Source organism: Phacochoerus africanus, chromosome 9, assembly GCF_016906955.1.
Source record: "Phacochoerus africanus isolate WHEZ1 chromosome 9, ROS_Pafr_v1, whole genome shotgun sequence".
NCBI lineage: Eukaryota > Metazoa > Chordata > Mammalia > Artiodactyla > Suidae > Phacochoerus > Phacochoerus africanus.
Genome location: NC_062552.1, coordinates 76,977,830 through 77,001,171, shown reverse-complemented (window position 1 = coordinate 77,001,171; position 23,342 = coordinate 76,977,830). Strand labels below are relative to the sequence as shown.

The 23,342-nt window shown below is 49.3% G+C and overlaps 1 protein-coding gene across 3 annotated transcripts in view; it reads right to left on the bottom strand.

Annotated features, from left to right (window-relative positions):
- Positions 1–3,787: 3,787 nt before the first annotated feature.
- The window catches only part of SLC7A8 (solute carrier family 7 member 8), a 64,128-nt gene continuing 44,573 nt past the window's right edge, over positions 3,788–23,342 (bottom strand). For 2 of the 3 annotated variants that reach the window (XM_047795749.1, XM_047795750.1), the window contains 8 exons: positions 19,213–19,338; positions 16,148–16,301; positions 15,413–15,536; positions 12,832–12,935; positions 8,661–8,757; positions 6,312–6,461; positions 4,933–5,110; positions 3,788–4,160 (listed from right to left, as the gene is read on the bottom strand). In XM_047795749.1, the coding sequence (XP_047651705.1) occupies positions 4,000–4,160; positions 4,933–5,110; positions 6,312–6,461; positions 8,661–8,757; positions 12,832–12,935; positions 15,413–15,536; positions 16,148–16,301; positions 19,213–19,338 (1,094 nt within the window). In that variant the 3' untranslated portion in view covers positions 3,788–3,999. Of the gene's footprint in view, positions 4,161–4,932; positions 5,111–6,311; positions 6,462–8,660; positions 8,758–12,831; positions 12,936–15,412; positions 15,537–16,147; positions 16,302–19,212; positions 19,339–23,342 lie in introns of those variants that run through there. The other variant, XM_047795751.1, reaches the window with a different exon arrangement.

Here is a 23,342-nt window from a genome sequence, read left to right as displayed (position 1 = left end):
CTAGAAAATTCAGGGATAACTTTGCTATTGCCACAGCCTATAACAGAATCCTGGACACAATGGTCAGACAGAGTTGTTTTTTACTACATTAATAAATGAATGCATAAGCAGTTATGTTCTCAGTGACCTTCAAAGGCTCCCAAGATCAGAGGGAGAGCATGTGAAATTCCTTGCATTAAAGTGACTGACAGGGTAAAGGCCCAGGTTAAAAATAAATGCATGTTGCCCCGGAGGAGACCCACATTTGCCCTTTTGAGCAGTTTGAAAAGATCAGCAAGTGTCACCTTACAGAGCGAGTGGGGGCCCCCAGGGCCGAGTCTCCAGGGAGTGCGGGCCCCCAGGGCTGAGTCTCCAGGGAGTGCGAGGAAACTGGGGAGAGCAGGACTTGCTGGAAGGGGGCGACATAAAGGAGCCTGCAGGCAGCCCGGGGAAAGGAAAAGTGTGTGTTGGGGAACTGGGGGTCCCCAAGGGTAGATGTGAGGCTCAGAGAAGGGCTTCTTGCACAAGACTGGCTTCTGCCCAGTTTGTCCTCACTCTTGGGATAACCTTGGTCTGGGAGATTGAAGAACCCTTTGAGATTAGGTTCAACCTTCTTTTTCTGTCCCTCTAAAAGTGCTAAATAGGTTAAGTGACTTGCTCAAGGACACACAGCTGTTGGGTGGCTAGCCGGGTCTCGGAGCCAAATGCCTGTGTCCCATGTGAGTGGCAAACTTCCAGCCTCGGTCTAGAACGCCAGCTGTGAAACAGGCATGTTGGGGCCAGGCCGGGACTGGAAATGGAGGCATCTTGCCTGCCAGTGTCCTCTGTGTCCCAGATGGTGAAGGGGGATGTCTTAACCCCTCCTCTGCAACCCCCACCCTTTGCCTTCCCACGTCTGTCAGCAGCGTTGGCTCTGGATGATGCTGTCTCAGGACAGGCGGCCGGGAGCACTGCCCACAAAGGAGAGACTCCAAGCAAGGACGGGCTCATCCTGCCAAATTCCTCCAGCAGCTAGCCCAAAGCACCAGGAGGTACTTATCCTTACCTTGACAGCTTCCTCCTTTCCCCTCATCCCTCGGGCATCCTAGTCCTCCACTAGGACAGCTGAGTGGACCCCATCTCACCTCCCAGTCCCGGCTGGGTGCTCTCCTAAGCAACCCCCTCCAATACCATCCCCACCCCTCCCATCCCCCGTGTCACCACAGGCCTCTGCTCCTGATGCCAGAAGTCTTTGCTAACTGGGTCTTGGGGGTCCACCCTGCCTTCACCTCCCTTTACTCAGCTTGGTGCTCTCTCTCTGTCACCCACCCTGGCTGGTGATGCCGTTCTTCTTCCCAGTTAGTTTGCAGGCTCTCAGCACAGTACACAGGCAGGCACTTAGTAACACCTGTGACTTCACAGAAGCAATGAGAAAGTTTCTAGTTGCAAAAAAGAGGGAGTTGTTTGAATGCGCAGGCACTGGGGTCCGGGTAGCTCAGTCATGGAGCGCGAGGGCCTTCAGGAACACCACCCTGGAAGGAACCTGGCATCAAAAAACTCCCTCCGGTGACTCTCAGAAGGTCACTGAATTAGCGACACCACCAACTTCATTTCCATTCAAAATTTTATTATATCAACAGAAAAAAAAACCACCCAAAAAAGGCCCCCCACAACAAAATTCTAAAACCTAAACCAACTCAAAGACAGATTATCATCCAACTAAACCCCCCCACAAAATTAAAAAATCCGAAAGAAATAGAAATGCCAGTTTCAAAAATATTTATCCCAAAAGTAAGGCATCCACTTTACAAAACAACAAAACAAACAATACAAAACAACAACAAAAACGGTAACTGAAGGAAGAAAGGAGATTGGAGGAATGAGAAGAGGGAACAAGAGGATGGTCCCCTGATCCTCCAGGGACCAGCCCCAGTCCGCCTGGAGTCCACTCTGAAGGGACTGTGACTAGGACCAAACCTGCATCTCACTAACGCAGGCTCAGGCAAGCTGGGAGACATGAGAGGGCCAGGAGGACTCCCCAGTATTCCAGTGCCCCCTTCCACCTGGAGCATATGAAGTTCCCAGGTTAGGGGTCAAATGGGAGCTGCAGCTGACAGCCTACACCACACCACAGCCACAGCAATGCAGGATCTGAACCACGTCGGGGACCTACACTGCAGTTCTCGGCAACGCCAGATCCTTAACCTACTGAGTGAGGCCAGGGATCTAACCCGAAGCCTCATGGGTATTAGTTGGGTCTGCCCCTGAGCCACACTGGGAACTCCTTCAGGCGTTCCAGTTTAAGCAGAGGGAAGCGGGGGTGGGGGGTGGGGGGGGTGGGACAGCTGGTTTCGATAAAAGGATCTCAGTCCTCAGTACAACAGGTGCGGCAGGGAGGCTGCAAGGATGCAGGGCAAACACCAGTACCTTCTTTGGAGCACAGGGAAGGGCAACCGCCGCCTGCAGGAGAGGACAGCCACGAGCTCTTAGACAACAGAGTGGGCTTTTCCAAGGGCTTCCAAAGTGAGTACCTTCTGCCACACCACTTCTGCTCATCCTGCCCTGGAGACTGTCAGTGGTGGGAGCAGAAAGTAGGGAGGGGTTCTCTGAGTTGGGAGAGGAACTGTCCTTCAGAACACACTTTCTCCCTCAATAGTCTCAGGGTGACAGGTACCTCTGGGGAGGTGGGAAATGGCTCTCCCCTCCAGGGAAGTCTTTTCATACCAGGTCTGCCGGGAGGGTTAGAAATGAGGGGGTATTTTTAGGTTCGGTTCTTGGGTGGGAGGTAACTTAAGGCTGATTTGGTTTAGCTTTCAGGCATGAAGGGCTTGGGGAGCCTTCACACCCATCGGTCCTGGAGCCAAGGTCCAAGAGGAGGCAAAGGGCAAGATGGGGGTGCTGGCTGTGCTGGCTGCCTGTGTTGGGGCATTGTTTGGGGGGGCAGCGCTAACAGAGTGGTGGGCTATTTCTCTTGGGGGTGGGATGGAGGAAGAGTGAAGCTGCTTTGTATTAGGAGAGAAATGTCCACTCCATTGAAAATAAGCTTTCTGGTTTCAGGAAGCTTTGGCACCTAGTTGGGGGGAGGATGCAAGGGCAGGGGCAGGGCTGGGTTTCTGCAATCTGAGCCTTATTCAGTCTGTTCCACAAGCCAGCTGGGGTTAGGAGGAGGGGGCATTCTGCTTGTTGGTCCAGCTCAGTGGGGAGATGCTGCCCTGACAGGAACTTTGCTTTGCACAGGGGCCCAGGCTGGGGTAGGCAGAGGGAGGGTGGAGAGGGTGGGGAAGAGGGCCCAGGGAAGCATCACCTCTGACTTCTTGGGTCCCTGGTGAAGGGAGGGGGATTTGGGTCTCTCCAGCTGACCTTTAAAATTTTTCCTTCTTTTTTGGCTGCCCCCCTGACATATGGAGTTCTCAGGATCAGATCTGAGCTACAGCCGTGAACAGGTTGCAGTTGCAGCAATGCCAGAACCTTAACCCGCTTTGCTGGGCTGGGGATGGAACCCGTGCCCCTGCGATGCAGAGACACTGCTGATCCCATTGTGCTACAGTGGGAACTCCTCCAGCTGACTTTTAATGCTGCCAGGTTTGCTTGAGTCTGCCCCTCCCAAATGACTCACTGTTGCTGCCACTTCTCTTTGGAGGAAGGCCTCCCTTGGGCTCAGGGTTGGGGAGGGAAGGCAATACTGCTCTCAGGTTCCCGAGAGGGTTTGACTGAGGGTGTGGGCCTGGGAGGGAGGGCTCTGTAGGGCACCCCTGGGGCGGGGGGAGGGGGAGAAGCTTTAGACTCAGGCCTCGGGTCGGGGGGGGGGGGGGGGGGGGGGGGGGGGGGGGGGGGGGGGGGCGCGCAGGAAGAGGCTGGCTCTTTGGGTACAAATGTCAGTATCTTTGTTTATCACCACCCACACCCAGGTCCTGCCCCCGCTTGGCAGAGGCAGAGGGATGTATATGTGTGTGTGTATGTGTTTGGGGGCCCAGGCAGGGAAGGAGGGCAGAAAGCGGGGGAAGAAGGAGGAAGGAAGCAGCTGAGAGGGGATGGTGGTCCTCAGGACTCCACCCTGTCCTTGTCCTTGGAGGCAGCCGGCTGGTAGATGGGCTGCTGCTGCTGCTCCATGTTGTCAGGCATCACCCCCACCATCCCTGAGTCCTCCTCCACCTTGGGGTACACGACCACACACATCTTCTGGCTCACCAGGGTCAACAACTCTGCAGGAGGAGGCCACACAGAAACCAGGTCAGTGCAGAGCGTCCCACCAGATCATGGGGCTTCCCAGCTCTCCTGCCCCAGTAGAGCCCCCAGTGCTTTTGGGAGACTCCTCTCCAGGAGGCAGTCTGCTCACCTTCCTCTTCTGTCTTTGGACGGCCTGTTAGCCAGTCATTCCTTTTCATCAAGGCCCCATGCCCACTGATCACCAATTCTTTTTTTTTTTTTCCCGTCTTTTTAGAGCCAACTTGTGGCATATGGAAGTTCCCAGGCTAGGAGCCGAATCAGAGGTATAGACACTGGCCTAGGCCACAGCCACAGCATCGCTGCATCTGAGCCCAGTCTGCGACCTACACCACAGCTCACGGCAATGCTGGATCCTTAACCCACTGAGCAAGGCCAGGGATCAAACCTGCGTCCTCATGGATGCTAGTCAGATTTGTTTCTGCTGAGCTATGATGGTAACTCTCCCCCCACTTTTTTTTTGTCTTTTTAGGACTTGACCACCAATTCTAGGGTCTCCACTGGTCTCCACCCAGCCCACTGCAGCTCCTGCAGCGTGGCTACTTTTGCAGGCCTAAGGTCTGTATGGAATGGTCTCTGTCCCTCTCCTCAGAGGTCTTTGAGAGGCATCTGCGCTTTCCTGCCCCAGATTCCTTCTCCAGTGCTCTGTGGACCAGCCTCCTGATCCTGGTGGGAGTCTCTCCCTCCAGACTGCTGACCTACCCCAGACCAGGGAGGTCCTCTAGCCATCCGGAACTTTCAACAACTCACCAATGAACTTATTGAAACACCTGGGCTTGTGTTGCCAGTAAACTCCCAGGAAATAGACGGGCACTCCTGTCAGCATGATGGCCAGGCCAGTGCCACACACCACGGGCTCCGACCACAGGCTGAAGACCAGCAGGAAGGCCCAGAACAGCAAGTAGATGATGGGGAACAGCAAGTTGACCTGTGGATCAGAGGAGCCGTTAGCTGCGTAGGCCCCGAGGCCCCCAGGATCAGGTACCCTCTCTCTTCTTCACCCACAGGGAAGCATTTTGAGGGCAAAGCTGGGCCTGCCTGCCCCTCCCCCACTTCTAGGCAGGGTCCTCCATGGGCACGTAGCAAATGACCCTCCCTTTCACTAGGGTCAGTCCCAATTTGTTTCAAGCAGTTTGAGAAGATAAATCTGCCAAATCCTGTGAAAACAGGAAAGCTACTGCCGTGTAAGACAGCCCGGGGCCTTAACTTTACTTCAAAAAGAAGCAAACTCTATGGGCTCCACCCTCACAGGCGGGAGGTCCCTGCAGAGTCTTCTCTGAGACCCTAGACTCAGCTGCCTTTCTCCTCCTTGTCCTCTCTCCTCCGAGGGTATGCATGTGGCAGGGAGATGGGGTTATTCTACTTTCTCTTCCCTCAAGGCTAAGAGTGGAAGGAAAGTGGCAATGGAACACAGATTTGGTGAGCCTGCGCTTCCTCAGCTGGAAGAATCTTCTAGAAGCATCTAGTCTCCCTGTGCTTCCCGAATAGGATTGTTTAAATAGCTTAGGGATATACACTGTTTTTTTAATTTGCAGGAGAACCCGCAGGCACTCCAGCACATGTTATTCTGAGCAACTTCCTCTGTTCCTATCACAAAGTTATTTCTTGCAGCAATCAGTAGGTCCACCAGACACCTGACGATGTGGAGGGCCATGGTAGTTTAAAAAGGGAGGATCATGGAGGGCTGAAGTAGCCTGGAAAGCTTCAAGGAAGAGAGGTCCTTGAGCATGGAAAATATTTCCCAATTTGGACAGGCAGATGGGAGAAGGAAATTCATTCTGGGATGAGACAGGGAGATGGCATGAGTGATCCCAGCTACCAGGAGGGGCAAGGAAGAGATTGGTCCGATTAGAAGGTCCAGGAAAAAATCAGCTGACTTTTAAAAGGCTTAGAGCTGTAGGAAACAATGAGGTAACATGATGCGGGTATCACTTCATCTAACCGATCCCTCCAGCTGCAGTTTGCTTTGGTCCTGTCCCCAATGGAGAATGGAAATGGTTGCCCCATTCGGCAAGTGACCCTTGCTTCCCAAAGGGTCTCTCACCACCGTGGAGATGAGGAGCTGTCGTCAGCAGGGAGAACAAGGTAGTTTAAAAACCCGAACCAGTGGAGGAGGGAGGTTCTCGCACCTTGATGGGGCGGGGGATGTTAGGCTTCTTCCAGCGAAGAACTATCTGTCCGGCAATCGTGATGCCATAGAAGAGGTAGTTGATGAAGCCCACGTAGTTGATGAGCGTGTACATATCACTGGTGACAAGCATCAGCAGGGTGGAGATGCACTGGGGGGAGTGGGAGAAGCTCATCAGTGATCAGAAAGGCACTGGGAGATGTGGAGCAGCTGTTGACAGGTGGGCGCTGCTCCCCTGCCTCTAGGCAGACAATGCCATTTACAACGAATCTCTCCAAATGGAGACCTTACAACCTCTCCTAGAAACCCAGGCCACTGCTAACACCTTCGTCACCAGGAAGTTCTTTCTTACTGCAGGGGTGATAATCAAAACACTGAGCCAGAGTACAGCACAGGCACTAATCAATCAGAACAGAAACTGTCTATATATAAAAATATAAAAAATATAAATATACATAACATATATATAAATAAATATTTTAAAAAATAAGTAGTTATATAGCATTTCCTAAGTGCCAGGCCCTATTTTTAGCATTTCTACAAATATTAACTCATTTAACCCAGGGAATTTTTTTTTTTTTAGGGCCGCACCTGCAGCATATGGAGGTTCCCAGGGTAGGGGTCCAATCGGAGCTACAGCTGCCAGCCTACGCCACAGCCACAGCCACGCAACATCTGAGCTGTGTCTGTGACCTATACCACAGCACCTGGCAACACTGGATCTTTAACCCAGTGAATAAGGCTAGGGTCCTCACAGATGCTAGTCAGACTTGTTAACCGCTGAGCCACGATGGGAACTCCCTTTTATTTATGTATTTAATTTTTTTTGAAAATTTCTTGATAAAGTTCATGTTCCAGCTTCAAAATCATCTCAGTGGCTCTTTTGGAACCATGTTCTTTTCCTCTGCTAATTTGTTAAGGCCAAAAGAAGGTTCTATTCTCCTGTAAAATCTGATGGTGAAATAATTGAGAAGATTGGATGAAAAAGCCAGATTCTTACTGTACTTGCCTTGCAGTCTTAGGATTGCTCCAATGGCTCGAGTTGAAAAAAAGTTTATGGCCTACTGCAAGTACTAAGTGCTCTCCAGCTGCCTTTAGCCACCAACCAATCAAGATGACCTTTTTCCTATATCTAGACATTCTGAAATTCTCCCTAATGAGTTCCTGCTGTGGCATAGTGGGTTAAGAACTTGACCACAGCGAAATGGGTAGCTGTGGAGGTGTAGGTTTGATCCCTGGCCCAGTGAAATGTGCTAAAGGATCTGGCTTTGCTGTAACTATGGCGCAGGTTGCAACTGCAGCTCGGGTTCAGTCCCTAGCCTGATGCCAAGTGTGCCCATTTTAAAAAAAAAAGTATGTATATATATATATATATATATATATATATACACACACATTTTTTCTTTTGTCTTTTTAGGGCTGCACCTGCGGCATATGGCGGTTCCTGGGCTAGGGGTCTAATCAGAGCTGTAGCTGCCAGTCACAGCCATAGCAATGTGGATCTGAGCTGCATCTGTGACCTATACCACCGCTCACTGCAATGCCGGATCCTGGACCCACTGAGCGAGGCCAGGGATGGAACCCACAACCTCATGGTTCCTCGGATTTGTTTCTGCTGTGCCATGATGGGAACTCTCAAATTTTTTTTAATTAAAAATAAGTAAATAATAAATGAAATTCCCCTAATGTACAGTAAGTTGACTACTGAGAGCACGACTCTCCTGGACTAACTGCTTCTCTGGTGGACCAAAGGCATTTTCCATGTTTTATTCAGGATCCAGAAATAATCCCAAAGACTCACCAGGAACAAGTCTTTGCTCCTTCTAAACAATTCTACTCCAGGGTCACTCTACCCCCATCCCAAGTCTCCTTTTCTCCATTTCTGGTTTATCAGTCTTCTTTCTGTATGATTTTTCTTATTTGATGTACTCTGAACACTGAATCTGTTTCAGTGACGTTGCCCTTGTGGGGCTGATGGGGAGGGGTGGGAATATGCAATGACTGGCCAGGACCAGAGGCCCAAAGCTTCGACCTTATCGGTAACAGGTGCGGGGTACGGACCAAGCCCGTGAGGTTGTTGAATCTTGAGGTAGTTACCTCAGTCTGACCCAAAAGGATAAGAGAATGGAATGAGCCAGGCTGAGGAGCCTTAAGGTAGTTCAGGACTCAGGGTCTTTCCTTGCTATATCGCTTGAATAGTCTGTGTATATCATTTACTAGATTATCTGAGACCCAAAGAAACCTAGGAGCACAAGGGTGAGCGGGGTGTGTGTGGGAAGTGTGAACTCCCAGCTCAGAGCAGCACAAAGAGGGAGTGGTGTGTAGGGCTGGCAGGGGGAGGGGCCCTTACTGTGAAGAGCAGGGCTGGGATTGGGGTGCAGCGCTTCACATGGATCATGGCCAACACGCTGGGAAGGTGGCCCTCCCTGGCTCCAGCAAAGAACAGCCTGGCAGAGAGAAAAGCAGGTCAGCCTGGGATGGCCCACGGACCGCCCAAGGAAGCTCCCTCTCCAGCCCAGCTCCCTCATCCATGCCCACCTTCTGCCCACACAGGAACATTCCCCCTTCCAGTCAGGCACCCGCCTTCTCATGCACACCTTCCAGCCCACTAGTCACAGGACCCCCGTTCACAATGCAGATGCAGGCAAACCAGAGGCAGTCAGTGGATAAGTGGATGGATTCTGAGGCATGGAGACCCTGAGTGTGGTCTGGGTGGCTTCAGGTTACTGGTGACTGGTGACTGTCACTCTATGGTCTCTCATAATGCCTAGAGCACTGCAGGAGTAGCCTCTCTCCTTTGCCTGATGCCTTAATCCTTTAAAAAATGTGCCTTGTCACCCTCAAGGGATACAGGTTTTTTTAAATATGGGGACTAAATTGTACATGGAAAGCCTATCCTAGCTGGGAAATATTTGCCTCTACAGGGGTGGGAAATAGGTGATGGACCAAAAAAGGGACACATGACAACTTAAGGCATATAAATGTTCTGTATCTTAAATTGGGCGGTAGTTACATGGCTGCCCACAATCGCCCAAACTCCATCAGTCTGAATATTTACAATCTGCGTATTTTATTGCATGTGAATTTTACCAGAAAATTTATAAACTTAAGCTACTTATTTTATTCCCAAAACACCATCCTAAAGAAATGAACAGAAAGTTAGTGAAAGATGTACATACAAGATATTCTGATGATAAAAAAAGACTAGAAATATTCTAAATGCCATAAAGTAGGAGATGATTACATAAATTATGGTATATCTATAAGATGGAATATCATGTAGTCATAATAATAATGTTTTGGGGGAGTTCCTGTTGTGGCTCAGCGGAAACGAATCTAGAATCCAGGAGGACACAGGTCCAATCCCTGGCCTTGCCCAGTGGGTTAAGGATCCAGCATCGCTGTGAGCTGTGATATAAGTTGAAGATGTGGCTTGGATCTGGCATTGCTGTGGCTGTGGTGTAGGCTGGCAGCTGTAGCTCTGATTTGACCCCTAGCCTGGGAACGTCCATATACCACAAGTGCGGCCCTTTAAAAAAAAAATTGTTCTTGAAAAAATATATAATAATATTCATAACATTAAATGATAAAAGTAAGATAGAAAACTATGATTCCAGAGTTCCCACTGTGGTGCAGAGGAAATGAATCCGACTAGGAACCATGAGATTGTGGGTTCGATCCCTGGCTTCACTCAGTGGGTTAAGGATCTGGCATTGCCGTGAGCTGTGGTGTAAGTCACAGACATGGCTCGGATCCTATGTTGCTGTGGTTGTGGCTTAGGCCGGCAGCTGCAGCTCCAATTAGACCCCTAGCCTGGGAACCTCCATATGCCACAGATGCAGCCCTCAAAAGACAAAAACAAAACAAAACAAACCTATAATTCCATACAGTATGATTCCAATTAATTAAGATATTATTTACAGGCATATAAAAACAAACACTAAAATACCAAGTGATTACCTCTGGATGGTAGAATTATGAGTAAATTAAATTTCCTTTTTTTTTTTTTAGGGCTGAACCCATGGCATTTGGAAGTTCCTGGCTAGGAGTCGAATCCGAGCCTGTCTGTGACCTACCCCACAGCTCACAGCTCACAGCAACATCAGATCCTTAACCCACTGAGCAAGACCAAGGACCAAAGCTGTATCCTCGTGGATAATGGGGGTTTATAACCCATTGAGCCACAATGGGAACTCCAAAATTTCCTTTCTTAGATTTTATAAATTAAAAACATTTAAATAGACAGGAAACATAACTAGAATAAAAATTATTTTAAGTTTAGAAAAAAATTTTTAAAAACTCCCCCCCGCCCCTTTTTTATGGCTACACCTGTGGCATATAGTTCCTGGGAGTTCCTGTTGTGGCTCAGCAGTAACAAACCTGACTAGCATCCATGAGGACGTGGGTTTGATCCCTGGCCTCGCTCAGTGGGTTGGGGACCTGGCATTGCAGTGACCTGTGGTGTAAGGCACAGATGAGGCTCCGATTCCATGCTGCTGTGGCTGTGGTATAGGCCAGCTCTGATTCAACCTCTAGCCTGGGAACTTCTATATGCCATGGGTGTGGCCCTAAAAAGGGGGAAAAAAAGCATTAAAAAAAGAAAAGAGAGAGTAGTTAAAACCGTTAGGAGTCATTTACATCTTAGTGGGTATTAGACTTTTGCTTTCTCTAGGATTTTGTAGGAAAAGGAGCCCCTAAGGGGTGAGAGGAAGGGGATAGTGTGATGGGGACAAAGGCACAGAATCAGCAAGCTGGGTGGTCTGAAGAGAGCTGTCACTTTGTCTTTTGTGTTTGGGGAAGGGAGAGCTACTAGCAGAGGCTCCTCGGAAGTTTGGCCCCACCATGTGCACCAGTTTCATGCAGCCACAGGGCATTGCCCCTCTGCAGTGCTGCCTCATGCACCCAACGGAGCCCCAGGTGCTCTGTGGGCCCCACCATGCACATAACCAGGGTCCTGCGTTCACAACCCTCCTCCACATGCAGCCAGGACCAAGTGGAGTTGGCAGGTCCAACGGCATTTGCAAGTCAAGTTCACAGGAGACAATCCTTGCCCAGCGGGCCGACAATGAGGAGACACGACATTAAGCATGACACACACCGACACTCACTCCTCTCCTCAAGGAGGGTCATCCCTTCCATACTCCCCAAAGACAAAACAGTGAGAGAGGAGAGGAGGAGGGAAGGAGGAGGAAGGAAGGAGGGAAGGAAGAGGGGAAGGACAGAACTCAAAAGATGCGTTGGAGAGACCTGCTAGGTGATCTGTGCCTCTGAATCTGAGGCTGAGCTCACCAGGGCCAGTGCCTCCTACATGCGCGCACAGCTAGACCGCATGCATGCAGACCGCTGCTCGGCCTGCCCGAGGGACAAACCCCACTCTAAAGCGACTGTAGCCAGTCACTCTCCTCCAATAGATCCCAGGGAGCCTCATGGGTCACTGCTCTTCCACCGCTCGCCCTCGGCTGGGGCCTCCAGGTGGCCACTGCTCCTGTGTAACACGCACACGAGGTTGCCCTAGGTGAGTGTCGGAGAGCCCTGGGGTACAGAGGATGCCCACATTCCCTCTTTCCTGCCCTGGGTCCTGAAAACATGGCACTCCTTTGTCATTTCACAGGAACTCTTCCGTGATGTGATTGGTGGCTTTGGAAGCAGGTGAACTTGGGGGCTCACTGCTTTTGCTCGTTTGAGCAGGACTGTGCCCTGGAGGGGAGAGGGCTTTCTAAGAACCTTGGGAGGACTCCTTGAACCACAGCAATGGACATCATCCAGCAATTGGAGACGGCAAGAAGGACATCAAGAAAGGGGCCAGGCTTCTGTATGTGCGGAGGTGGGAGCTGGGGACTCATGGGCCCGCTCGTGCTTCTGGCTTCCCTGAGCGTTTGGGGGTGGGGGACATGGCTTTGGACAAATGCTTTCCTACCATTCTTTCCCATCCATCTCACTTCAGACCCTCTACCCTAGTCTCATGAGTGGCCACACAAAGGCCTCCCCAACCACTTCTCTGTATAAGGGGGCAGAGCCTGCATCCTCAGGGCACTCAAAGATTAGCCCATTCCACCTGCAGCCTGGGCCCAGAACTTTCATGGGAGGCCAGCCCAGAGGCCCCGGACATGGGTCCCTCCTGGTCCCTTTTAGAGTGGGGTTCCTTTCCAGCCAGCACAGCCTGCTTGCAGGTGAGTGGAAAGGGGGGGCACTGAGGCTGCAGCCTCAGATGCCATCCTGCTGCCAAGCACAACCGGGGGCCTCCTCAGCCCTCTGCTCCTCTGGACATGAGGTGGGATGGCACTTCTTGCCACGGCAGGTAAAGCCACGCATGTCACACATAACCACACGAGCAGCACAGGCTCTCTGCATCCACAGTGACACACACACACACATCCTGCTGTGAGCAAAAACCCTCTGCAAGGGCGCGACCCAGGTGCCCACAGACACCTGCTGACGGAGACAAGCCCCCCACCACATACACAGAGCAGTATGCACAGCAGAGTGGCCCCTGGCATGGGAAGGGCTTGTACAACACTCACCGGGAGGAGGTGAAAAGGGACCCGTTGACTCCTCCGAATGTGGACAGGGCGACGGAAATGGGCATGATCCAGGCCATGACCCCTAGGAGCTTCTCTCCAAAAGTCTGGGAGAGAAAACAAAGGGGTGAGCAGAAAAGGAGAGGCTACAGCTTCCCATCTGCGAGACGCTGCTGGGAAGCCTCCCTCCCATCCCCACCTTTGCTGAGTCGCTCTGCTAAGGTCCTAAAAGGAGAGATGACAGCTTCCCAGCTCCTCCTGCACCCCCACTTCCCTCGCTAATGGCTACATCACAGCTGCAGCAATGCCAGATTTGAGCCGTGTCTGAGACCCACACCACAGCTCATGGCAATGCCAGATCCTTAACCCACTGAGCTAGGCCAGGGATCGAACCCGCGTGCTCAGAGATGTTAGTTGGGTTTGTTACCACTGAGCCGCAATGGGATCTCCAAAATCTTAGCTCAATATTTAGAAGACCCTACCCTCAGGTTTCCTATCATTAAAATAGAGATAAATTCTAATTCATAGAAACAGAAGATATTGGGGGAAAAGCGGACAAGAATAAACCACTACCTAGGTTGAAAAAGAAATGGTGGTGAAGCTATAGACTAGACTTCATCGAGATCCTTCATAAAAGGATACAAGGGAGTTCCCGTCGTGGCGCAGTGAGTGGTTAACGAATCCAACTAGGAACCATGAGGTTGCGGGTTCAATCCCTGGCCTCGCTCAGTGGGTTAAGGATCCAGAGTTGCCTTGAGCTGTAATGTAGGTCGTAGATGCAGCTTGGATCTCATGTTGCTGTGGCTGTGGTGTGGGCCAGTGGCTACAGCTCCTATTAGACCCCTAGCCTGGGAACCCCCATATGCTGTGGGTGTGGCCCTAGAAAAGACAAAAAAAAAAAAAAGGATATGAAATGTTGGGGGCCCAGCTTTTCCTGTATTCTCTGAGGCAAGTACATACTCGATTTATAGCACATTTGTATTTATGTAATTTATACCACATTATGAGGAGGGCTAGTAGTCATGTGAACAGGCTGCCACAGGACAGTGGAGGGCTTCTTTAGAGATGAGACATGTGATGACAGGGGTGGAGGTGAGGTGGACCCAGGTGCAGTCACACGAGGGAACTGCTCGGCTCACGGGTCTTTCCCGGATATCAAGGACTCTGATGCCTTGGACCTGCAAGATGTCTTTCCCTGAAGAGCACAACCCGCACAGACTCTTCCCTGAAGAGGGAAGGAGTCAGGTTGCCCAGGTGAGGATATGGAAGGAGAGAGAAATGGTGCATCTTGTGCAAGCCTGTCTTTCCGAGGAGTCGTCATCTCCTTTTTTTTTTTGGTCTTTTTTTTGGTCATTTCTTGGGCTGATCCCGCGGCATATGGAGGTTCCCAGGCTAGGGGTGGAATTGGAGCTGTAGCCAATGGCCTACACCAGACACAGCAATGAGGGATCCGAGCCGCGTCTGGAACCTACACCACAGCTCACGGCAACATCGGATCCTTAACTCACTGAGCGAGGCCAGGGATTGAACCTGCAACCTCATGGTTCCCAGTCGGATTCCTTAGCCACTGAGCCATGACGGGAACTCCACGAGGAGTCGTCTCCTTTACACAGTCATCACACTTAGGGCTTAAGGTGCCCTAGATCAGAAGTCCGCAAACATTTTTCTTTGCTTTTTAGGGCTGCAGCCACATCATATAGAAGTTTCCAGGCTAGGGGTTGAATCGGAGCTACTGCTGCTGGCCTATGCCACAGCCACAGCCACATCAGATCCAAGCCTCGTCTGCAACCTACACCACACCTCACAGCAATGCTGAATCCTTAACCCACTGAGCAAGGCCAGGGATTGAACCTACTTCCTCATGGATCCTAGTCGGGTTCATTAACCACTGAGCCACGAAGGGAACTCCAGCAAATATTTTTCTGTGAAGGGTCAGAGAGTAACAGTTTCGGCTTTGTAGGACATACAGTGGCTGTGGCAATGACTCAGTGCTGCTGTTCTAGCTACAGCCTGGTCATCTGAAGATGTTCCCTCTGCCCTGAGGAGGTGTGATGTCTTTCAGTTCCACAAACCCACGGATTGGGGGAAAGAGGGTGTGGCTAAAACCAGCAAGTCAATGTTGCCATTCCTAGTTTAAAGGTATTGAAGTTTGATTTTTCTTTCTTTTTTTCCCTCTTTCCTTCTTTTAGTTGACAGAGTTGATTTACAATGTTTTAGGTGTACAGCACAGTGATTCAAGAATATATATATATAAATATATACTAACATATATATATAGTTCTTTCCATTATAGGTATCCATTACAGGATATTGAATATAGTTCCCTGTGCTATACAGCAGTAGGTCCTTGTTGTTTATCTATTTTATATATAGTAGTGTGTATCTGTTAATCCCATACTCCTAATTTCTCCCTGAGTTTGATCTTTTTTTTTTTTTTTTTTTTGGCTGCACCCATATCATGTGGAAGTTCCCAGGCCAAGGATCGAACCCAAGCCACACTGGTGATCTGCACCACAACTGTGGCAATGCCTGGACCGCAACCCACTGTGCCACAAAGGGAACTTCCCCAAGTTTGATTTCTTACCACAGCGACTGCATTTGATGCCAGCAGCTCCTGGGGGGACATTGCAGTGACATAAGCGACATTGGCAAAAACATACACAAATGTGACCAGTGGGATGGAGATGAAGATGGCTCTGGGAAGGTTCCTGTAGAGGGAGAGGAGGTGAGATCGGGAAGGCCTGGCACCTGGGACCACCTGCCTCATCACAGGGTCCAGGAGTGCCTTCTGTCTTTCTGCCTGAAGCTGATCTCACAGGCTTCTTTCTATGATGCTCCCTCTCCCTGGGGGGTGGATTTGTTCTCCATATGGACAGGATAATTGATAGGAAATTCAATTCCCAGCTTAGGCTGGGATTATGCTCCATACCTGGTGATCTCCTTCTGACCAGAATCTTTACAATGCACCCCTGGAACCCCCCCTCAACCCCCCCCAACCCACCTCAAGACACAAAGACCCGCCTGTCAAGAGACAGGTGAGATGCTTGGAATCTCTCATGGAACATTTCGTTCTCTAAGCCAGTGGTGTCATCTCAGCACTGTTTGCAGCTTTTAACCTGCTCTAGGATAGTCTCTGGTTCATTTTTATCCTCACAAGGTGGATGGCAAATGGTCTAAGTTCCTAGGAAATGAACTGTTTCTTCATGGTCAGGAGGGGCTGAGGAGAGAAGCAGGCACTGGACACCTGGCTCCCTCTTTCCAGTGGCAGGTGCCATAGGTTTTGAAAGGAGAGGGGTGGGGCTGGGCTGCTGCAACTCACTTGTAGGGATCCACAAGTTCCTCAGTCACATAATTGAGGAAGTTCCAGCCTCCGTAGGCAAAGGAGCCCTGAAGGAAAGCCAGTGCGATGAGGCCGATGTCAGGTTCCTGGAAATTCTCAAATGCATTCTTTGGCTCCAGCCAGAAGTATTGTCCTGTGGACAGAGGGGCAGGAGGCTGCTCAGAGAGATATGTCAGAGGCCCAGTAGCCCCTGGTCCCCCATTTCCAGTGAACCCCACACATTGGAGACGTGGGGCCAAAAGACACAGAGAAATATAGGTCCAGGACCCCTCAGGACATAGGAATGATGAGTCCAAATGGGGCCTATATGAGGGGTACATTGCTACCTGAAAGTGGGTCTTTAGTAAGTACTTTTTTTTTTTTTGGTCTTTTCTAGGGCTGCACCCCCAGCATATGGAGGTTCCCAGGCTAGCGGTCGAATCGGAGCTGTAGCCGCCAGCCTACGCCAGAGCCACAGCAACTTGGGATCCAAGCCACGTCTACAACTGACAACACAGCTCACAGCAACGCTGGATCCTTAACCCACTGAGTGAGGCCAGGGATCGAACCTACAACCTCATGGTTCCTAGTCGGATTCGTTAACCACTGAGCCAAGACAGGAACTCCATAGTGAATACTTTTTGATATTAATTAATATCTCAAGCAGGTTGGCTCCTTATGAACCCTCCCGAGTCCAAATGGGGGCTCAGGTTCAAAGCATATTTCTGAATGTTCCTTTTTTTTTTTTTTTTGTCTTTTTTGGCCACCCTGAAACATATGGAGTTCCCAGGCCATAGATCAGATTCAAGCTACAGTTGCGACCTACACTGGAGCAGCACTGGCTCCTTTAACCCAGTGTGCTGAGCCAAGGATCGGACATGCATCCTAGTGCTGGAGAGATGCCACCGATCCCACTGTACTACAGCAGGAACTCCTTTTTTTTCTTTTAAATTATAGTGGACTTACAATGTTGTGCCAATTTCTGTTATACAGCAAAGTGACCCAGTCAGGTCAGAATGGCCATCATTAGTAAGTTTACAAATAACAAATGCTGGAGAGGGTGTGGATAAAAGGGAACCCTTCTGCACTGTTGGTGGGAATGTAAACTGGTGCAACCACTATGGAAAACAGTATGGAGGCACCCTAGAAAACTAAACAAAGAAGTACCATATGATGAAGCAATCCCACTCTTGGGCATGTATCTGGACAAAACTTTCATCGAAAAAGATACATGTACCCGTATGTTCACTGCCGTACTATTCACAACAGCCAAGACCTGGAAACAAACATCCATCGACAGATGAATGAAAGTTCCTTCTTCTTCTTTTTTTTTTTTTTTTGGTCTTTTTAGGACCATACCCGCATATGGAAGTTTCCAGGCTAGGGGTCTAATCCGAGCTACAGCTGCCGGCCTACACCAGAGCCACAACAACACCAGATCTGAACCGTGTCTGTGACCTACACCACAGCTCACAGCAACGCCCAGATATTTAACCCACTGAGCAAGGCCAGGGATCGAACATGCAGCCTAATGGATCCTATTCAGTTTCGTTACCACTGAGCCACGACAGGAAGTCCAAAAATTCCTTTTTTATTTTGTTTTTGTCTAATTTTTAGGACTGCACCTGCAGCATACGAAGTTCCCAGACTAGGGGTTGAATTGGAGCCGGATCCAAGCCGCCTCTGCGACCTACACCACAGCTCAAGGTAATTGAGCCCGAGTCCTCATGGATACTGGCTGGATTCATTACTGCTGAGCCACAATGGGAACTCGGAAAGTTCCTTTTTTAAAAAGCAGAAGGAAAGGCCAGGGGAGGTCCCTGGACAGGGCAAGGTAAATCGGAGCTGGCTTGCTAGGGTTCAGAGACGCAGGGCTGGAGTTACCAGCAGTCTCCTGACCACCTTCCCTCATATCTAAGTTTGCACATTTTCATGAAGAAGGCATCAAGAACCACAAACACTCAAACATAAGCTTCCATGATATTAGTATCCATGATGACTCGGGTTCAATCACTGGCCCCGCTCAGTGGGTTAAGGATCTGACGTTGCCATGGCATAGATCGCAGACATGGCTCAGATCCCGAGTTGCTGTGGCTGTGGCTGGTAACTGTAGCTCCGATTCAATCCCTAACCTGAGAACTTCCATATGCCGCAGGTGCAGCCCTAAAAAGCAAAAAAAAAAAAAAAAAAAAAAGCTGCTAAGATCACAGTGAGACACTGAGTAACTGATCACACTTTACATCTCCATCTATAATTGAGCATTTGGACAGGAAATAATGAGAGGAGAGTGATGAGGAGAAAGCAATGGGACCAGCTTAGGAGGAACTCACTATCTCTGAAAACATAGCCCAGTGATTTCTTTACATCTAAATTCCTAAAAACAATATAACCTGCTTAAAAATTTAATCCAATGGATGAAAATAATTAGGCACATTATATAGCAAACCTTAATTATGTTTTCTGGAGTCAAAATCCAGGCACCCCACACTGCCCCCAGGGTTTGTGGGCGGGTGGGAGGTCTCCCTGTTTGTCATCTGACTTTCTCTAGGAGGCAATGACACTGGGCAGAGTCTAGTGCTGCCACGGGTCCCATGGAAACCAAATACAGGCTGTGGCTTGGAAAGGACCAAATCCAATGGGGAATGTTGGCAGGGGCCCCAGAAATGGAGAGCTCTCTCTTGTAGAGATTATGAGTAATTGTGGAAATGTATAAAAAAAATCTCCTCTGTCTCCCATTTTAAGGTCTGGACAAAATACAATATAAGACACAAAGAGCTTTCCCGGAGCTGGAACGAAAGGGCAACAGGACTCCAGAGGTCTGAACTCTTCATCACCTGCACTGGCGCCATAAGGTCAGCCTGGAGGACCGCATTTGGCACATGGGACGGGAGCGTGCCCGACTCCCAGCCACCCTGGGGAAAATGGTCTCTCGTCTCCTTCGTCAAGCAAGGGAAGAAGAGAAGTCACTTAAGGACAGAACTGGGAAGTCTCAGAGTGTGCATGCATCCAGAGACAGTGGAGGGGGTGGGCATACGCAAGGGGAGGCAAGGTCTGAGGACACTCACCTTTGCAGATCTGTACAACTCCCATGATGATGATCAGGCCCAGGGCCAGGAGCTTGCCAGCTGTGAAAACGTCTTGAACCCGGGTGGCCCACCGCACACTCGAACAGTTGACCCATGTGAGGAGCACTGAAAACGAGACCCCAAACATACCCTCAGGTCCATAAGGAGGCTGCAGGAGTCCCTTGGCACAGAAGTGGAAACGCTCCTTGCCCCCGATGGTTTGACTGCAACAGGTGAACCAAATATGCCACAAGCTCAGCCCCAGTGTCCAGAAACCTTGCCCAGGTTCACAGGTTGGGTTACCAATGGGGATGATGTGCCACACATGAGAGCTTCATCAGAACGTGCCCTGCCCAAGGCTGGAAGCCAGAAGTGGGCATGAAAATGTGGGCAGTGGCTTTGGGGGAAAAATCAGCCTCTCATCAGGGCATGAGCATAGGCTCTGTTTTCAAGATATCATTCGTTCAAGAGGAGCCCTGAACAGCTGGTGGCATCCTGTAGGTCATCTTTTTAAACCTGATTTTGGGGAAATGAAGTTTAGGAGAATCCCTTGTTAATTGCGTTTTTCAAGGCATAATCGACATATAGTAAAATTCATTCTAAGTGTACAGGGGGATGAGATTTGACAAATGTCTTCAGTTGTTTAACTACCATGCCCTCTATTTAGAACACCCCAAAAGTTCTCTTATATGTTGTGCTCCTTTGAGGCCAGTCCCTTTCCTCAACCTCTGGAAACGACCAATTTGATTTCTGTCCTGATAGTTTTGCCTTTTCCAGAATGTCACATGATGGTATCATACAATAGGTACCTTTTTGTGTCTGGCTTATTTCACTTAACACGGTACTTTTGAGATCCATTCATGCTGCTGTATATATGTATTTTTCATTTTTTAAAGTTTTATTAAAGTATAGTTGATTTATATTATTGTAATAATATATTGCTATCTATGTTAATAGATCCTTTTTATTGTCAAGTAGTACCTCATTATATGAATGTATCAGTTTTCTATTCACCGGCAGATAAGACACTTGGGAGGCTCCCAGTTTGGGGCTATTATAAATAAAGCCATTATATAAACACTTGCACAAGTGAATTGATAGAGGTCATTGAGTTTTCTTTTCTTTCTTTCTCTCTCTTTTTTTTGTCTTTGGTCTTTTTACGGCTGTATCCGCGGCATATGGAGGTTCCCAGGCTAGGGGTCTAATCGGAGCTGTAGCTCCGATTTTCATTTCTTTTGAGTAAATACCCAGGAATGGGATCCTGAGTCATACAGTGAATATATATTATATTTAACTTTATAGCAAACTGCCAATCTGTTTTCCAAAATGGTCGTGTCATTTTGCAGTCCCACCGGCAATGTGCATTCCCATCCCTCTGCATTCCTTGTCAACATTTAGTATTACCAGCTTCAAAAGTCTGACTGTTCTAGGAGTTCCCACTGTGGCACAATGAGATTGGCAGTGTCTGCAGTGCCAGGATGTAAGTTCAATCCCGGCCCAGCACAGCTCTGACTGGACCCCTAGCCTGCCTGGGAACCTCCGTATGCCTCAGGTGAAGACATGAAAAAAATAAAACAAAACAAAAAACCCCAAAAGTCCGACTATTCTAAAGGGTTTGTAGTGGTACTTCACTGAGGTTCTGATTTGCATTTCCTGAGAGACTAATGATGCTAAGCATGTTCCATGTGTTTATTTGCTACCATCCCTCTATCTTTAGTGGCGGGTAGGGCGAGGAGTCACAGGGCTCCCACAGAGAGGTCAACAAGGAGTTCCCGTCGTGGCTCAGAGGTAATGAGCCCAACTAATATCCATGAGAATGTGGGTTCTATCCCTGGCCTCGGTCAGTGGGTTAAGGATCCAGCATTGCTGCGGCTGTGGTGTACGCTGGCAGCTGCAGCTCTGATTTGACCCTTAGCCTGGGAACCTCCATATGCTGCAGATGCGGCCCTAAGAAGGAGAAAAAAGAGAGAGATGCCAACAAAATGGAAGTTTCAAAGACAGGCAGAGAGCTCAGAGGCTGAACGCTTGGAGAGTTTTACCACCACACTCCCTAAGCAACCCCCAGGGGCCCAGGGGACAGGACCCCATTTCCTGGTAGTCATGAAGTCCTTGAGAATAAGGGATAAAGTTAAAATCCTCTCGTTTCCTCTTCCCCTGCAACAGTGATTAGAATGCCCCCCCAGTTTTCCAAGGCTGCAAGCCACATGCATACAAGCACAAGACTCTCTTTCCTCAAGCCTCTAATCAGGCCTCTGACTTCACCTGAACGGCAGATCAAGTTATATCAATACTTTATCCTTAAACTGTTCTTTTACTTTCCAAGTATTTTCCAACTGTACTTGATTCTTAGAACATTTCCACAGGGTAGGGACCTGACATTGTTATCCATCTGTAACCTTCCTATGCCATCTCTAGCTGGCAAGCTCCTTCTCATCTTTCAAGATCTAGCTCAAATGTCGCCTGTTCTATGAGTCTTTATTATTTATTCTTGATGAGGCATCTGCCCGGGAAGATATACCAGCTGTGTCTTGTAGACAAGGAATGAAATTTCTCCCTCCTCTATGCCCAGACCACTGTTAGTATCTAAGACTGACACTTATTTCTTTGTATTAAAATTATCTGTTTGGAGTTCCCGTTGTGGTACTGTGGAAACAAATCCGAGTAGGAACCATGAGGTTGTGGGTTCGATCTCTGGCCTAGCTCAGTGGGTTAAGGATCTGGTGTTGCCGTGAGCTGTGGTGTAGGTCACAGACACAGCATGGATCCTGCTTTCCTGTGGCTATGGTGTAGGCCAAGAGCTCTGATTTGACCTCTAGCCTAGGAACCTCTATATGCCGTGAGTACAGTGCTAAAAAGCAAAAATAATAAGCCAATAAATAAAATAAAATAAAATAAAATAGTTTCATTTTCTCTGTCTTCTGGTAGACTAGGAAGGCAGTTGTGACTTTTCCCTGTTTCTAACCCTAGGGTATATATAGCACTGGTGCCTGCAAATAGTTGGTGCTCAATAAACATTTAACACTCAATAAAGAAAATGCCACAGTTCATTAGTCCTCCAAGCTCAACTCAGTCCACACATCCTATGACACATGCCAACGTTCCCTGCTCCCCAGGAACCTCCTCAGTGGGTTTCATAGAAAGAGCAGCAGAAAACACAACTTCAAGGGTGGTTATGCTGCCCTGGACTCATGACTTCTGGTGGAGGAGTTTTTAATCCAAGACGGTGTCATATATGGAGAACCAAAACATGTGGTCAGAGGGAGGATTTTAAATGCCCGAACTGGGAGAACATTTTGTAATTGTTCCAGAAGGACTGAGCTGTCCTAGTAAATACACTGCTTGGTTTATCTTACTCAATTCAATAAGGATTTCAGGATCACATGCCTGCGAACAATTCAACCTAAGTCACTCCCAGCAACTGGGCCTATAATCTCAACTTCTCCCAGGGCCCCGAAGCATTAGGGACAAGGTTGGGCCCCTGGGACCCAGGAGTTCAAGCAGATACAAACAGAAATGACTAAAGGATAAAGGAAGATTAGGAAACAACACCTTTGTGGCTTGAGGACAGGTAAGGATTACAGAATAAGGAGCCAGAACGAGCGTGATCTCATCACGTGGAGAAGCAAGTCCTCGCACCAAGGGGAGGAGAGGGCAGGGCGGGGAGGAGGAATGCGGTCACCTCCCCACCTCCTGGATAGAAAACACAAAGGGACCTTATCAGGGCAGCCAGAGAGACTTCCTCAGAGTGCTCCTGGGGGAATTGGAGATGTTTGAAGGAAGGGACAATTTTAGCCCTTGATTAAACCTTTAGCCTTTTCAGGAATCTTCCAGACATAAAATGGGGTGGGAGAAACAGGCGGCCAGTAACACTAATCTCCTTGAACAATGGCTGCAGGCCCTGTGTGACCCTTCGCCCTGCAGTTGGGTGATCACAGCAGTGACGGAGAGGGAAAGAGAGTACTTCCAGTCTCCTGGAACCACAGGCTAGCGTTCCTCACAGCAGGCTGAAACCCGAGCCTCCATCCGGAGAGGAAAGGTCAGTGAGTGAAGGCAACACTTGCCAAGCCCCTGCCCTGCGACATCCTGCCTCTGCCCGTCTGACCTCAGCGCCTCTTTCTCTTGCTGATGGC